Genomic DNA, 17,679 nt, shown 5'->3' with positions numbered 1-17,679 from the left:
CCAGTGCCCTGTTGTGTGTTCTGAAGTGGGCAGCCCTAATTTCCCGAATCATTCCTGACACCAAAAACTGATCAGCATCCCCAAAGCCAGCTGCGCCTTTTGTCTGCAAGGCGTGAAGGCTGTTGCACTCTGGCCTCCCATGGCGGCCCATTCAAATGATCAAGGAATGGTGTGGGCGCAGGGCGCGCCACCCACTGGGTTGCAAACAAAGTCAGCAGCTGGTGCTGATGCTGCAAGGTGACGAAGCCCATTATTAAAGCAAGGAAAAAGCAGGCGGAGGGAGCAGAGGCACTTGCTCTGGTAATGTTCTTGATGAGGAAATAGTGGTTCATTCACTGAACTCAGAAGAGCTGAATGATTGCCCTAGCATTCAAGGAAATCACAAATGACTGCTTCACTCGGAGGAGTTCCGCCTTCTCAAAGGCCAAATGAAATTGAATCTCATTGAGTTGTATTGAGCCGATACATCCACTGAAATAGAGAACCGCAGGTGTTACGTGCTCAGTTACTACCAACCAACGTGCATCGGCCTCATTGCATTTACAGTCAGGGAGCAACCTCTGCTTTTAAATGTGGATATGGATGGGAAGCAAAGATTTCTTCCTGTGTAACGAGTGCTCCTGATAAGGAAATTGTAGTTTTCATTTTCAGTGCTTGCATCCCCTCCGGTTATTTGGCATTAAATTGCAGGCTCTGGATCAGTATAACTCATTATTGGTTGCCTTATTACGGTGCATCATGGTGATGTGTGATAAAACGCAGCAAAGAGAACAAATTGTAAATAAAATCAGGTTATTTGAAATGAGTTGGTGGGTCTTAGCCCAATTCCTTGCTTCTACGTGGTAAAACCAGCAACGCTCAGATACCAGGGTGACGGGCGCTGTATAAAAACCCAAATACATAGACTGTTGGTGGCACCCCATTGAAATTCTCCACTGAATGGCCATTGAAAATGAACCATTCTTTCACTCATAGAGGTAGGCTCGCCAGGTCAGGATCAGGCACACTTGTGTGGGTGGCCTGGAGGCTCAGTGGACCAGTGTTTACCTTTTATTCTCTACCAATTTTGGACTGCTGAGTGAAGGAGTTGCTATTGCTTTTACCAGGGAGGGCAAAATTAACCTTTGAATGCTTGAGCTTAAGATAATGTGCTCTTCTGTCACCTAGAAATGTCCAGCTATACCGGGAGAATGTTACGGATCCATTTCAGACCGAGCTGTAGCTGGGTTAGAGAAACCATTACACTCCCATAAGAGTCTGGATCAAGTCTTCATCTGAATGTTGTTGCTTACAGAGATGCCTCGACTGTGTCTTGGGCAATAAACATCGCTGTTTTTCCTGCCACATCCTAATCTAGTAGTGCCCAAGTGGTGTTCTTCAGTCAAATGAAAACGCTTGCCACAAAGCAAAGCTACTTAGATGGTTATCAGGGCCGGCTCCAGGCTCTAGCCCACCAAGCATGTGCTTGGGGCGGTGCCTGGAGGGGGGCGGCGTGGCGGGGCCCCAGCTGGGCTCGCCGCCCTCCCCCTGGTGCTTCGGCCGGTCGGGGAGAGCAGGGCCCTGGCCGGGCTCGCCCTGCTCCTGGTGCTTTGGCTGCCGGGGGGCTCTCCACCCTCCCCCCAGCGCTCTGGCCGCCGGGGAGAGCGGAGAGCCCCGGCTGGGCTCGCCGCCCTCCCCCCGGCGCTCTGGCCAGTCGGGGATTGCGGGCCCGCGGCCGGGCTCGGCATCCTCCCCTGCTGCGCTGGGGTGGGGGGCAGTGGGTGGCTTTTTTGCCTGGGGCCTGATGGTTTTTGCCCTGATGGTTATAAATAATTCCATCCAACTGCATGAACAGCACTTTATGTAGATGGAGGCAGTTGTTGGGAATTCTCTGCAGCAGGAATGTGACGAGTAAACTAAAGAGCAAAGTGTAGAAGATCAGAATTAGGCCAACCATGGTGTCGGAGTCAAAGTGCTGGCCAGCGAGGCAGAGAGAACAACTACTTTGCACTTCCAAAAGCTCAGGTGGACGCTGGGTAAGATGAGAGCTGATAGGCTACACAGTGAAATGGCATGAGCCATGATGCAGGTAGTCGGCATCATGGAAGAGCTGAGGGAGTATTGACTGAGGTGCCTGGGTCATGTGAGATGATGAGTTGTGGGATATGTTGGCGAGAAGGTACAAGAGTTAGTAGTCACGTGACAAAGACCCCAAGGAAGACCTGGAAGAAGGTGGTTTGAGATGCTGAAGGCAGGCATGAAGGAGGTTGGTGTCAGCTTAGAAGATGAACTTGACAAGAATGCTTGGAGCTGAAGAACAAGTGCTGCTCACCCTTATTGATGGGACAAGGCAAAAGCGAAAAAATTAATTCCATCAATAAATACAAATTGTCCATGCATCTCTCCAGAGCTTAACTTGCATCTGGAGGAAGCACTGGAAGAATCTTACAATTTGATTCTTTCAAATGTCAAGTGTTTTCAAACTTCATATTTCAAACAGGACCTTCTTTCATTTGCAGATTGATTTATTTGTTGATTGTGGCAAAAGCCCTGAATTCTCAACACTCATGAAAAGGACTGTGTATGCGAGAGAGACAGAGAGACTCTGATGTACATAACTAGAATCCAGTGATCACATCACTCATGACTTTCTATCATATGCTTCATCTTTTGGAGAAAAACTTCAAACGGCTTGTTAATCCGTAGATGTAATGAATGTGATAACCTTTGTATTCATGCAGCTTGGCTTTCCTGCCTGTGCTTCTGAGCCATCTCATGTACAAAGGCTTCTTCCAGCCTGGCTGCTTCCAGATTCATTCTGAGCACTTTGTTCTTCACTGCTACATCAGTCTTGGGAAGGGGAGGTACACGCACGTATGCACACACGAGTGCCTACACGAGGGCACGCACGCACACATGACTAATCCTCTGCACTGTGACTCTGAAAATATTTGAAAGGGGAGCAGCCAGTCCATTCCACGGCAGGACTCCCATTGGCTTCACTGGAACAAGGATTTGGCAGGCCAATCTTCTGAGTTCACCCTTGGATTGGGTAACATGCCACTTCCATTGTAAGCATCCTTCTCAGACCCTTCCTTTGCTTTGCCATAGGGAGAAAGAAACCATGTTTACACCTCAGATCTAATCCGGCCTATGCCCGCAGAGCCCTTAGACAAGCAGATCTCAATTAGAGGAGAATTGATTTTTGTTCCAGCAGGAGAGTAAAAGGGTATTAAGCGTCTTCTGCCTGTTTATAGATTATTTCCTCTTGCACTTCACAGGAGACCCCCCCTAATGAATCAGTCGTGAGGAGAACACACTTCAGGCCGATCCACTGATGCAGCAGATTGCCACGAGGCCGGGATTCCAGGAGCAGGCAGAGTGGCTCTCAGCCAGCTCATCAAAGCTTTAACGAAGTCCATTCGCCGCTCATTTTGCTGCGTTTTCCTGAGCTGCCCAGGGACACAGCAAGCTCGGTCTGCTGCCATCCCAGGCTGAGTAATCCCAGCAGCTCAGGAGCCGGTTTGTTAAACTTCACAGTTACCAGAGGTGCATTGACACTTCCGCTGGCCTGCCGCAAAGCAGCTGCTTTGAAATGATCGGGGCAGATCAGGGACCAGCCAAAGAGGACCTTGAATTTGAAATTTCACATTTCCTGAGCAGGGTCCACGTCCTGCCCCTCTCCATACCCACCCGCACACACTATCCCATGCACAGACATCCTGCAGTAGGCACTGCACTGAACAGGGACAGTCAGGTCTGCATGCCCTGCTCATCACAGAGCCGTGCAGTCCGGGGGCTGCACCTGCAGTGCATGTATGTAGATCCATTGGCCAAACAAGTCTCTCTGCCTCAAGGAGGGTGGGGGCAGCCAGAGGGCCTGTAGCCCATGGGCCGTACTAGTAAGTGTAGCGTGGAGGAAGGATGCTGTCCCACACCCAAACTCACTGAGAACCTCTCTGCAGAACTTGGGCCCACGTGGCCTCTAAATTCGTGCCCAACTTGAGACACCCAGGGCCGGATTTTCAGAGGTGCTGAGCAATTGAAGTCAGTGGGAGCAGTGAGTGCTCAGCCTCTCTGAAAATCAGGTGCCCGGTGTCTCAAGTTAGGGTCCCCAAACCAGAAACCACCGGAAGCTGCAGCTGCTCTGCGCAGCAGAACTGCTTGGGCTCGGCGGCAGGTACAGCCTTTCACTCCTGCACATTGGAGCTGGCCTCATGGTGGCTTCATTCACCCCTCTGACAGTTTGCAGCATCTCATGCCATTTTATTCCTGTCTCTTCCTCTGTTTTGAATGCACTTCTGTGGGGTTTTCCTTTCCCTTCTCCATTGGATTTCTCCGGGCGAGGTTCTCTATTAGTTCCCTTTTTGTTACTTCTCTGCATAACTTCTGGGAGTATTGACATGCTCAGCTCTCCAGCTCACCACTCGTATGCCCGGGCCCTGGGTTTGGGTCACTGGAAAGTGACCCAAACCCAGGGTCATACCTGGGGATGAACTTAACAATAGTATTATGCCATTGCATTAGCACATGATGACACTGGCTAATGCTAAACAGGCAAATTCTCTGCCAGGGAAGGCCTCTTATGGTCTTAAGGGCATATTCTGCTAGAAGGAGGCTGCTAATGGAAGTGAGAACCATTGTATACAATGTTAAAGCGACGGTGCTTTATGACCAGAGTAGTTGAATATTTAATGGTGGTTCCACTCCACTCCCTATTTTCTTGTTAAAACGATCCACATCCAGCCAGCATGTACTACAAGAGCACTTGTCCGGAAAGTAACAGCTGGTGCCGTTCACCTCTGCCCATGGAGACTAGCACATTCCGCCGCTGTAATGAGAAAGCACTCTTGCTAATCCAGTGAGGATTAGATCTGTGAGATTGCTCTGCTGTGGCTTACCCACATTTGCTAATTTCTTTGTGGTTGCTCCTCGGACCAAATATGCGGAGGATCTAAGCAGCACTTTTTTATTATTTTTTGTACACGACTAACCTGCTCATAAACAGCATAGCACCATTGGGGAAGGAATAGAAGCATCTAACTAAAGAAAAAATGCACTGCGTTTGAATTGCATCAGATCTGACAGCATCTGAGCCACAACCTGCACTGAGATGAAGTCTTCCGGATATTTCAAGAAATCCTGTTCTATAAACCGGAGCTAGGAGTGTTTGTGTTACCTAAACACACAGGACTTGAATTGCGGAAGTGAAGAAATGTATTATTTCTGTAGAGCTAAATTTTCAAAAGTAGCTACATGACTTAGGGAGACAAAGTCCCCTTGGCTTTGTGATGGGGTTCGACTCGCCACCGTGGCACCTCCTGCTGGCCGCCCTGGGAATTAGCTCTCATTTCGCCAGAGCACCCTCGTCTAGTGGTGTCTCGCCCATCATCACCCTCGCCGCCACCTCTAGGACTCACATCGCTCCCCAGAGGGCAGTGTCCTCTTCTGGACAAAGCCCCAGTCAGTTCTCTCCCCACTTCTGGGGGACCCGACAGTCCTCAGTCCAGCCACTCGCCTCAGTGGCAAACTGCAGTCCATGCACTGGCCACTCCCCTTGGTGGCAGGGTGGGGGGACAAAAAGGTGGCACCTGGGCCCGCCCACTACTCCAGGTTCCGGCCCAGGGACCCTATAGCCAGCAGCCACGTACTACCCCATCTCCTATTCCACCGTCTGTTTCCCTGGGCCACTTCCCTGCAGCCCTAGAACCTTCTCCACCCTTGTTTCAGGGCCTCAGTCTGGCAGCCATCAGGCTGGAGCTCCCTCTTGCTCCCCTGACCCTACCCAGTACTGCTCTGCCTGGGGTGCTGTCTCTCTCAACCCTCCTACAGGGCAGCCAGTCCTCCTCCCTTGGCCTCCAGGGAGAGACTCCCTCTGTTCTGCTCAGCAGCCCTTCTTATATGGGCCATCCTGGCCCTCATTGGCTGCTCCACTAAGCCTTCTCCCTATTGACTGGCTCAGTAAGCCCTCTTCTAATTGGCTGGGTTCTGCACAGCCTCCCCAAGGCTGCTTTAACCCTTCTTCTGCCTGTGTGGGGCAGCCGCCCCACCACAGCTTTCAAGGGGATTGAATTTCTTAATCACTGAGGCACTATTGAAAATGTTACCCCTAGATTCATAGACTCCAAGGCCAGAAGGGATCACTATGATAATCTAATCTGACTTCCTGCATATAACACGGGCCATAGAACGTTCCCCAAATAATCCCTAGAGCAGAACTTTTAGAAAAACATCCAATCTTGATTTTAAAATGGTCAGTGATGGAGAATCTACCACAACTCTTGGTAAATTGTTCCAATGGTTAATTACTCTAACCATTAAAAATTTACCCCTTATTTCCAATCTGGATTTGTATAGCTTCAACATCCAGCCATTGGACCGTGTTATACTTTTCTCTGCTAGATTGACGAGCCCATTATTAAATATTTGTTCCCCATGTAGATACTTCTAGACTGTAATCATCACCCCTTAAACGTCTCTCTGTTAAACTAAATAGACTGAGCTTCTTGAGTCCATCACTCTAAGGGCTTCTCTACACTTACGGCTAATTCGGCACTGCTGCAATCGATGCAGCGGTGTCGATTTAGCGGGTCTGGTGAAGCCCCACTAAGTCGATGGGAGAGCAGTCTCCCATTGACGTCTGAACTCCAGCTCCCCGAGAAGAATAAGGGAAATCGTGGGAGAGCGACACAGTATAGATACTGCGGTAAGTCGACCTAAGTTACGTAACTTATGTAACTGAAGTAGCGTCATTTAGGTCGACTTACAGCATTAGTGTAGAACAGTCCTTAGGCAGGTTTTCTAATCTTTTAATCATTCTCATGGCACTTCTCTGACCCCTCTCCAATTCATCAACATCCTTCTTGAATTGTGGGCACCAGAACTGGACCCAGGATTCCAGCAGCAGTCACCCCAGTGCCAACTGCAGAGGTAAAATAACCTCTCTGCTCCTACTCAAGATTCCTCTGTTGATGCATCCCAGTATCACATTAGCCCTTTTGGCCACTGCATCACACTGGGAGCTCATGTTCAGCTGATTATCCACTATGACCCCCAAATCTTTTCCAGAGTCACTGCTTCCCAGGATAGAGTCCCCATGACCTACAGTCGTTGTTCCTAGGTGTATACATTTGCATGTAGTCATATTAAAAAGCACGTTGTTTGCTTGCACCCTGCTTAGCAAGCGATCCAGATTGTTCTCTTTCAGTGACCTGCCCTCTTCATTATTTACCATTCCCCCAGTTCTTGTGTCATCTGCAAACTTTATCAGTGGGGATTTTAGGTTTTCTTCCAGGTCATTAATAAAAATGTTCAATAGCGTAGGGCCAAGAACTGATCCCTGCGGGACTCCGCTAGAAACATGATAATGATTCTCCGTTTATAATTATATATTGAGACCCCTCAGTTAGCCAGCTTTTAATTCATTTAAAGTGTGCCATGTTAATGTTATCTCTTTCTAGTGTTTTAATCAAAATGTCACGTGGTACCAAATTCAATGCCTTACAAAAGTCTAAGTCTGTTACATCAACACTATTACCTTTTTCAGCCAAACTTGTAATCTCGTTAAAAAAAAAGATAATAAGTTAATTTCACAGGCTCTATTTTCCATAAACACATGTTGCTTGACATGAGTTACATTATCCTCCTTTAATTATCAACTGCTCCATTATATTGCCTGGAATTAGTGTCAGACTGATGTGCCTATAATTACCTGGGTCGCCCTGTTTTCCCTTTTTAAAATATTGGCACAACATTAGCTTTCTTCTAGAACATCCCCAGTGTCCCAAGACTTATTGAAAATCAACATTAACAGGCCAGCAAGCTCTTAGCCAGCTCTTTTAAACTCTTGGATGCAAGTTATCCAGACCTGCTGGTTTAAAAATGCCCCTAGTGCACTTTACAAGTGGATACAGATAAGGAGCCAGATCCTCAAAGGTACTTAGGCACCTAAATACTTTTGAGGATCTGGGCCAAGGTTCCTCCCTCGAGCTTACAGTCTTAGGGCCCAAATCTGCCAGGTGCTGAGTGCCCTGAATTTCTAGAGAAGTCTCTCAGTGATGGCATCATGCAGAACTGGGTCCTAAATTAAATCCATTATACAATGAAAATACCCCCAAATCTTATTGTGTAGAAGGAAAGGTGGGAAAGGACATTTTCAAACACAAGGACTGCCCTTGTACTGCATTGCAGCCACTTGTAATTCATGAAGCCTCAGTGAACATTTTTGAGCCCAATTACTTGTTTTTGGCGAACGCATCTTCTAGAATCGTGTCCAGTTGGATTTGAAGACTTCAAGAGACAGAGACTCCTCCACTTCCCTTAGGAGTGTGCTCCAATAGTCACCTTCACTGTTAAAAAATTGTGCTTTATTTCCTGTTTGAACTTGTCTGGCTTCAGGGTCCAGCCACTGGTTCTAATTATTCCTTTCTTCACAAGACTGAAGAGCCGTTTATGGCCTGACATTTTCTCCTCGTGAAGATACATACACATTATAATCAAAGCAAGTCTCAATCTTCTTTCTGATAAGCTAAACAGAGTGAGCTCTTTTGGTCTCTCACTGGAAGGTATTTTCTCCAGCCCTGAAATAGCTTTTGTGGCTCGTCTCTGCAAGTTTCCATCATCCTTTCTGAAATTGCACCAGACCCGGACAAAGTATTGCAGTCAGGGCCGGCTCCAGAGTTTTGGCCGCCCCAAGCAGCCAAAAAAAAAAAAAAAAAACGTGATCACGATCTGCGGCGGCAATTCGGCGGGAGGTCCTTCGCTCCCAGGCGGAGTGAGGGACCGTCCGCCGAATTGCCGCCGAATACCTGGACATGCCGCCCCCCTCCGGAGTGGCCGCCCCAAGCACCTGCTTGCCAGGCTGGTGCCTGGAGCCGGCCCTGATTGCAGTGGTGCATTGGCCCCCACAGCACAGCACAGGGGTGAATGTCATTTATGGGGGGGGGTTAGAATCTGCTCCCTCTGTGTGTCAGTAAAGCATAGGACAGCTTCCCGATTTGAGATGTGCTTTCCGACGGTGCATATCAGAGCACTAGCGCTTGTGTGCAATGGAAAAGGAAATAGGGCCAGATCTGTAAAGGTATTTAGGTGCCTAACTCTGATAGACCTTTAAAGATATGCCCCTTAGTAACTAGGGGAAACGCCCATTTGGCTCTTGGGTGGGCAGGGGGAGCGTGATACCATGCACAGGCTTGGGAACTGGGCCAGCTAGAAGGAATTCTGTAGAAGTAAGACGTCCCTCCCTGGAGTGAAGAAAATTCAATTCATTCCCATTCAGCTCAGACCCAGCTCCATCTGTTGTCAGGTTAAGCTAGAACACCAAGAATTTCACAAGCCAAGCATTCCTTCCCCGAGATTGAGTGTTGCTTTTAAAAAAACTCTCCTCCTCAGCACCTGTTCCGGTTGTTTTAATTTGTTCTCCATGGCACTCGTTTGTTTCATCGGGGCAGAGCCGTCGTCTCACACTGACGTAGCACCGGTTTGCCCAACGGACCCCCAAAGCATTTTGCACTTTCCAGTGCAGCCCCTTTGTACTACTGGAGAGCTGGTGTAGTTGGCCCTGGGGGTAATTACCCCAGTGCAAGGGAGATCTTCTAGGAAAGGAGAGTTAGTGTAGAGGCTCCTGCAGGAGGTGTGGCCAGAGGAAGGGGGTGTGATTGAATGCCTCTACAGTACCCCAATCCTGAGCTGTGGTTTCAGCCCCTTGCTGCTGTTAGTAGGCAGCGTAAGTTAGAGCAGTCTGAGGGCTGCTCTAACTTATGCTTCCCACAGTGGCAGCAGGATAGGGAGAACAGAGGTGAGCTTTACACCACCTTGGCATCCCTCTCCCCCACATAGCACCGTGTGCTCCTCAGCTGCTGCCAAGGATCTGATCCTGCATGTGTAGAGCAATCACCTCATCGCTGAAATGCAGCCATTTCTGGGCTGGAGGATAGCACCCAGTGAGAGAAGGGGACGCTTTTGGCTAAAGACACCGCTACAAATCAAAACCTGCCGTGAGACATCTAGGGTGAAACGTGCAGTTGCTAGAGGTCTTGGCGTGTGTGAGACAATGTCTGTGCAATTGCATGGCTGCAGTTGTGTGCAGTTACCGCATTTGCGTGTGCAATTTCTGGATGGTCTCTGGGAAGCCCAGACCCAGTCTCTCCCCTTCACAGTAACCACAGTGCACTAAACAGGCCAGGTATTCAAACACAGGCAGGGCACTTCTCCCAAGCCGTTACTGTGCGGCTGACATCACCTAGGCTCATCCTTGGCCCCTCTGCCCGGCGGCTATGCTCAATCGCTCCGTTCAGGCCCGACGCCGGAGGCTGCAGAAGCCCCGGTCTCCCACTCTGCCCCTGTTGCTATCTCATTTCTGATTGGCACCGCTCAGGGTGTCTGTGCTGCCCCCAGCCTCCCCGGATAGAAAACCTGACCATTGCCCACACTGCACTTCTCCTGGCCACGGAGCCTTTCCCCAGCTGGCTCTGTAACGCCGACAGACCCCCGGTTTGGGCGGGTGGGATCGAACCTAGGGCCTCTGGAGCCTAGTGCATGGGCCTCTACGGCATGAGCTAAAAGCCATATGGCTATAGAGTAGGGTGGGTGACCAGATGAGGGGAAGAAAATATCGGGACACATGGGGAGGGGTGGGTGTCTGCCGGCTGAGCAAAAAAAAAAAAGAAAACACGGTGCTCCCAGCGGATATCAGGACAAAAGATCGGTCGGGACACGGGACAGACACTGAAATATCGGGACAGTCCTGATTTTATCGGGACGTCTGGTCACCCTACTGTAGAGCAGACTCATTAATCTCTCTCTAAGTGGTCTCGGTGCCACTAGATGGGACAGAACAGCACGCCTAGGAGGTGTATGGGTTACAGGGATTCTTATCCAGTTTTAGTGCATCGGTTGCTGTGTCCATTGGAAGGAAGCTGAATGCACTGTCTCCTTTTGCTCTTCATTTCATGGCCCTGTCGGATCTGTTCCGCTCCTTATCCCCGTTCCCCTGAACGTGCTCCCCTGACATCAGCTCCCCTTCTCCATGCTGCCCGGCCAGCTGGCCCCCATCTTCCCCAGAACTGGCCGTTCCACGTTACAGAATGAATGGCTGCCATTTGTAAACCTCAGCTCTGCAGACCCGTGACACCGCCCCCCTGATCTGCCAGCTGTTTGTGCAGTTCACAGCGGAGCAGATTTGGAAGGACAAATAATGGGATGCTCTGACTTGCCCCTCTCCAAAAAGACCCGTTGGACGGTTTCATTCCTTCCGTGTTACTGGAGAGCTGTCACTTCTCTTGTGCTGAGTAACCCCTTGAGGTGCCCACCCTTGGGTTTGCTCTGGTGGCTGCAGAGAGCTGTAATGACCAGTCATCAGTTCCCCTCTGTTTGCAGTTTGGAGTGATGAAGGTGTTGGCCCGGGGACCTGGCCATGCTGACCGAGGAGCAGCAGCCTAGGCCCTTGCATGACGAAGAGGTAGGACAGCACTGAGCCGGGATCTTTGCCGTGAGTCTCAGAATACATCACACTTTCGCCCCATGCTAGTGTCAGACTTCAGGCTGTGAAAGATGAACCTCAGCCTTAGCGCAGCTTCAGCATCGCCTCTGAGCACAAAAGGGAAACAACTACCTTGCCGGCTTGGATCTCGGCTGCTATTGCTAGGAAAGGTTAATTTCCTTTCTCAGTTTGCCCCAGAGGATGATGTCCCTTCCTGCGGCTCTCACATCCAGCACTGCTGAGCTGATTAAAGCATGGGCATGTGCGTGCATGCCACTGCCATCTAGATGGAATCAGATTAGTTCAGCGATGTATCATAGGCCCCATACTGCTATTAACGAAGTGCCATGTGCCATGACGCTGGGCTATTCCCTAGGCAGTTTTTTCTAGAGAAGGAGGGAAAGAATCCTTCTCTATCGAAATACCTCAGAACAGCAGGGCAGGCGTGGTCTTCATGCCCTACCCCCATGTTTGGGGAACAGCTGGTGGACCCTATGGCAGATGAGCTCTGACTTCTCCATGAATGCATTCCCTGGCCATACCACCCTCCCTCCCTCCACCGCCACTAGCTAAGAACCCGGAGGCAGTCATGAGAGGGAGGGAAGACCCTGGTATTTTGCCGATGTTTGCTATAGAATCATTCTTGGAGCTGGGACTTACTGCACTTAATAAACAGGTCATCAAGCCCCTCTTGACAAAGGTAACTCATTATGGCCGCTCCCATCATAAGCTAACTTCCACCAATCGCTGTAATGTCTAGGCACCCAGTACAGGAGATGGTAAGCTTCATTGTGGGCCTAGTTCAGCCTGGGTTCACTGTTCCATCTTCAGAGTGGGGACTGTAGTCGCAGGGCCTGACTCACCACTGCATTCCCTCATCTCCATCTTGGTCCATGGCTGTTGGAATCAGTGAGGTTATGGAAACATACCACTACAGTAACACAGTGGTGATCAGGCCTGGAATTTTGTGGATACGGCTGCCACCTCTACTGAACTACAGCAGGTGCAAACAGATGCCTCTTGCCTTGCGGTCTAATGGATCTCCTGAGGCTAACGGTTCATGTGACCCGTGGGCTGGTGCACCAGCCAGCATGTCCTGGAAGCGGAATTTCAGTTTCCGTCTCCTAGGTTTTGTGTACTGGGTGGCACGCATATGTCCTAGGACCAAGGCCCTGTACAGTTCCATAGCTGGGTTCTCTTCCCCAAGCTGAGTTGTCCTCAGCTCCATCGAGCTTTGTTCTGGGTACCAGCAGCTGCATTGTTCCGGTGAGATCCGTGTTCTGGGGCTGATGGAGGGAGTGAGATGGCCGAATGTGTAATTGGGCCCTAGCTCATTGAGAGCTTTGAAGATGAGGACCAGGACCATGAACTGTATCTGGCATGGAATGGGGAACCAGTGTGGGGAATGGTGTACTGCTTTCACACTGACCTGTCCAGCTTGGCCGGGATGTTCTCGACCGGCTGCATTTTCTCTGTCTGCCACCATTAACCCTAAGTAGAGGGCACAGCATTACTCCAGATTTGCAGTAATGAGGGTGTGATCTTTATGGGTAGGAAAGAGGGGGCAGGGATCTTGGCAGCTGCAGGTGAAAAAAGCTATTTCTGGCTACTGCAGTAGCGTGAGTAGCCAGGTGTAGCACAGAGACCAGTGCGACTCTGACCGTCAGTGCATGGATGTCACCAAACCACGGAGCCATGCTGCATTCTGCAACCTCTTCATCTCAGCCCTACAGCCTTAGCCATACTGCGTCTGACCACATTAATGTAAATAATGTGTGAGCAACCTGGATGGGAGGCTGTGATGGTATTTCCCCTGTACTCTCTGTATGTGGGTTATTCTCCTTTCAGTACACATCACCACTGACACTGAATCCTGAGGCAGCATGCAGGAGCCTTTGGAGTCTAATCTAGCAGTAACTACAGAAAATCCCATCAATACAAACAAAATCTGCACTCTGGGGAATTTATTTATTCTTCACACACACAAAAAGAGATAATGGAGTTTGACATTTAGCGCTGAGCCGTCTCTCCTCCTCTGCCACCCTCCCTCTCCCAATGTTTATCTTTTTGTCAAAACTGGGGAAGTGATAGAGGCATCTGCTCGTTTGCTAAAATTACCTCCCAGGCGCCCGATAAATTGCTGTTCCGGGGAATTACTCCTGACAGTGTGTAATCCATGCCATCGAGTAAATTCACTCCGTGAGTCAGCTGGAATCTGTGACGTCCAATTGGGCGGGAGGATTATGGAAGAGGACTGCGCTAGGCTCATCACGTGTCGTTTCCCCGGATCAGCCAGGCCCTCGTCAGTGTATGACATGCAGGCAAATAGAGCCCTTTTTAAAATGTAATTGCTCCCTTTTCTCCCCACTGACGTTACCTTTCTTTGAACTGGCAAATGGCCTTGTCTGAGGATTTTATTTTTAACAGGAGAGGAGAGCTGGCAGCTGGCTCCTTCTCCTTCCTAATTGCCGCTGTGTCTAGAATCGAGAAGATTGTGACATTCCAGCACTTGGAATGGGGGGCGCCTTCTTTTCTTACGCTCCATTAGACAGAGCACATGCTACCACCACTGTCCTCGGAACTGTGCATGGGAGAAAGCGCCTGGGTATTGCTTATTCCTGCTGGGCCAGCAGTGAGTGGCTGGTGAAACGAACCGGCACTGCTGAGCTAGGCGGTCCAAAGTAGCCAGCCCCAGCGTAGAGCCAAGTTCTGTTGTGCAGCTCCAGCCCCCGCATGCTGCAAACCCGCTCGATCTCTTATGCTAAGCCGTGTTCGGGTGTGTTGGTTGGTAGCTGGAAGGGTGACCCGCAAGGAAATCCCAATCACAGGAAGTTGCTTTGGTGCATGAGCCATGGACAACACCCCAGCGGCGTGGGGCTCAGGGGCGCTGTGTGGGAGAGGGATCGTCTTTCAGATGAGCTGACGTCCCAACGGGTAAAGATTTCATGGCGCCTCATGCAAGAGAATTGTTATTAATAATTTTTAACGTCCAAAAGTTTGCCTGGCACGTTCCACATACACAGACTTTGCCTTGCAGAGATTCAAATATAGATTTTAGAGTTGACACCACTAGTCAGGTCAATATACATAAGCTGGGGAGGAGTAGGGTTAAGACAAGAGGCTAATAATAAGCTCACCTGGTCACTCAATTTTGACAAGGGACGTGAGTTTCAGTGTAATGGTCTTTAGTGAGTGTGTGTGATCACGCATGGCTCGTTGGCCCCATGGCGGCGGCGTGCCAGAGGGTTTTGAATGAGGAAGGGGATTGGGATGGTATTCCTTACCTCGTGTGGTGCGGAAGGAGGCACGTAGGCGGGAATGGAGGAAGGATACAAGGGTCTGTGTGGCTGCAAAACGTTAGCCATGGTGCTGGGACCAGATCCCAGCCCGGGTGCCCGCACTGTGTTGAAAACGCCCTCTTCCCCCTCCCATTCTCCTCCCCCCGTTTCCAGTTTGAGATGCTATTTTTTGCACTTCCTTCCCTAATAGGGTGACCAGACAGCAAGTGTGAAAAATCGGGATGGGGGTGGGGGGCAATAGGAGCCTATATAAGAAAAAGACCCAAACATCGGGACTGTCCCTATAAAATCAGGACGTCTGGTCACCCTATTCCCTAAACTGTCGGGTGGCACTCAGATGAGCTGCACATCCCAGCTGGGGAAGCGAGTCTCTGGGTGTAGTTTTGGAAGGTGGCTTGGAGCCGTTGGGGTGGAATGTGCTGACTCTTGCCCGGTTCTGTCTGCCGGCCGCGCCCTTCGCAGCCCTGGACGGAGAGCCCCAGGGAGCTGTGCTGTGCAGACAGCATTTGTCGCCCATGTGCGGGGAGCCCAGCAACACCCGGGCTCGCTGTGGGCAGCCACAGAGATGGATTTGGTGGCAGGGCCCCGGGGGAGGCAGGTTGGGGCCAGTGGACTTACTCCCCACGCACTAGCTAAGCAGAGGTGAGGGTACGATAACCCTACTGCACAGCACCCACCTTAGCCCTGCAGGCCCCACCAACCCAAAGCCTGGCTGTTTGGGCTTGACATAGGGGATGGAGGAGGGGGGCTGCCCCCCGATCAGCCTCAGTAGATTTCCCACTGTCGCACTCTCTGGGATCAACTTCCTGGCTCAGCAAGGCCAAGAGGCCCTGCTCCCTCCCTGGCCCCGCTGGCCAGCCACCCTGCTCCGGGTGAGTCGGTGGGGTCCTTCCCGCTAACAGCTGGGACTTGCTGTTTTCTCTCTAGGAAAAGAAAGGCCAGGAGATTCAGAAGGGCCCTGAGGTGGAGATCACGAAGCTGGACAAGCTGCTAAACCTGGTGAGGGAACCGGCGAACAAGCCCGAGAAGTGAGAGAGAGGAAGGAAGCCCGGCCTGCTCCCAGCTGCACATCGGCTCCTCTCCGTCCACGTGCCAGGAAGCGCCAGGTTCTGCAAACGGGCTCTCCTTTGATGGACTCCTGTTTGCCATGCAGGTAGCGTTCCTCTGAGCCTCCGTCTTGTACGCAGCAGGAACACTTGGCTTCTGCATCCAAATAAACGTGTTGAAAGGACATTAGTTTGCAGAACTGTCACTCGGGCCGTGCTGGCTTCGTGCCACCTGCAGGCTGGGAGGGGGAGATGGCCACCCTCTGAGACCGTGGCATATCACACAGCCAAGGCCCCATCCTGCCGTCCTTAGGCAAAGTTCCCCAGGACTCTACTAAGAGCTGTGTCTGCTTTGGGACTGCAGGATCAAGCCCCGACCTGAGTGCTGTGGCACCATCTCACACTTATGTCCGGGTGGGCTGCTGCCCCCCACTGGAGTCATCGTTCCCAGATCAGGTGTGGGGTACTGGAACAAAGGGGTCGGTATTGTCCCACCACTCCTCCCTTTTCTACCCTCTGTCCTGCACGCGCCCTTCCTCAGTGGCAGACACGCCACCATCTTCTGCGTGCGCTGGCACAGACCTGGCGGGTGATGGCATCTGTCTCCAGTCAGGGAAGTGGTGCAGGGAGCAAGGGCCACCTGCCGTTCCTTCCATCCATGCCTGATTCCGCGCGGCTTTTGCAATCCTCAGCCTCGTGTGCTAAAGAGGAAGTTGCTCGTGGGGGGGGGGGGGCGCGTGGGAAGGAGGGTTGTACCCTCTGGGTGTCTGGTGAGAGGTTGGGGCTGGCTGGGAGGTGTTGGCTGCCCAGCCTCCAGCATATCATTCTCAGCCAGCAAGGTGAAGGGCTTGGAATTCATGGGGAGGGAGGTGCTGGCTGCATAAACTAGGGAGTATCTCAGCCCTGGTGTTCATAGAGAGAAAGGGGGCTGCCTCGCTGTGTGGCTGAGCAAGTGATGGACGTGACGGGCTTGTTCTTCATGGGTGGAGAGGAGGCTGGCTATGCAGCCTCAGGGCATCACAGCCTCTGCTGGTGGAAGAAAGGGGAGTAGTAGTACCCTAGAGGTGTATCCACACTGGGAAACACCTCCATAGTCCTCCATCACTGCACAAGACAGCGATAAAAAGCTTCTGCTCCCTTTCTACACTAAGAGCTTCCACGAGTGGAGAATGAACGTACCCAGTGCAGATGTGTCCCCAGGGGCTGGGAACAAATCCCAAGATGCCGGTGTAACCCACACACCTTCTGGCTGTGGTGCTCTGTCCCAGCTAGTAGCATCGAGACCACTTAGAGATTAAAGGGTCTGCTCTACCAGTTGGCTTTTAGCTCATGCACTAAACTCCAGAGGTCCCAGGTTCGATCCTGCCCGCCGACGACCAGAGTCAGTCAGTGTTACACCTGGACACGTGCCCTCATGGAGTAATGTCATGTGGCGAGGCTGGGGGCGTGTCTGTGGAACCAACAAAGAGCTGTGCTTCACTAAGTGCTGGTCTCTTCCCGAAAAGGGGACGACACCTGGGCTTGGAGCCCAGTTCTTTCCTTAGCATCCTGCTATGAACTGGGAGAGGGAGGAAACAGACACGGCCTCTGATGTGGCTGGTACGATCCTGGCCCAGCACCAGCTCAATAAAGAAGGGTCACAAACATGATTTGAGGGTTGGAAAACATTCCACACGGTGAGAGACTTAAAGAGCTCAAGCTGTGTAGCGCAGAAAGAAGATCAAGAGGAAACTTGCTCGATTTGTCTGAGTACCTTTATGGGGAGAAAGCAACAGAGGGTCCGGTGGCACCTTTGAGACTAACAGAAGTACTGGGAGCATAAGCTTTCGTGGGTAAGAACCTCACTTCTTCAGATGCAAGAAGTGAGGTTCTTACC

General features: G+C 51.1%; 1 protein-coding gene across 1 annotated transcript in view; it reads left to right on the top strand.

The window, feature by feature from the left end:
• The window catches only part of DNAI1 (dynein axonemal intermediate chain 1), a 299,111-nt gene extending 283,130 nt beyond the window's left edge, over positions 1–15,981 (top strand). Inside the window, exon 20 of the mRNA XM_034774779.1 lies at positions 15,685–15,981. Coding sequence (XP_034630670.1) covers positions 15,685–15,789 — 105 coding nt within the window. The 3' untranslated portion in view covers positions 15,790–15,981. The remainder of the gene's footprint in view (positions 1–15,684) is intronic.
• Positions 15,982–17,679: the final 1,698 nt, after the last annotated feature.

This window comes from Trachemys scripta, chromosome 6, assembly GCF_013100865.1.
Source record: "Trachemys scripta elegans isolate TJP31775 chromosome 6, CAS_Tse_1.0, whole genome shotgun sequence".
Classification (NCBI taxonomy): Eukaryota; Metazoa; Chordata; order Testudines; family Emydidae; genus Trachemys; species Trachemys scripta.
The sequence above is the reverse complement of the archived record's forward strand: the minus strand, read 5'-3'. Positions and strand labels throughout refer to the sequence as shown.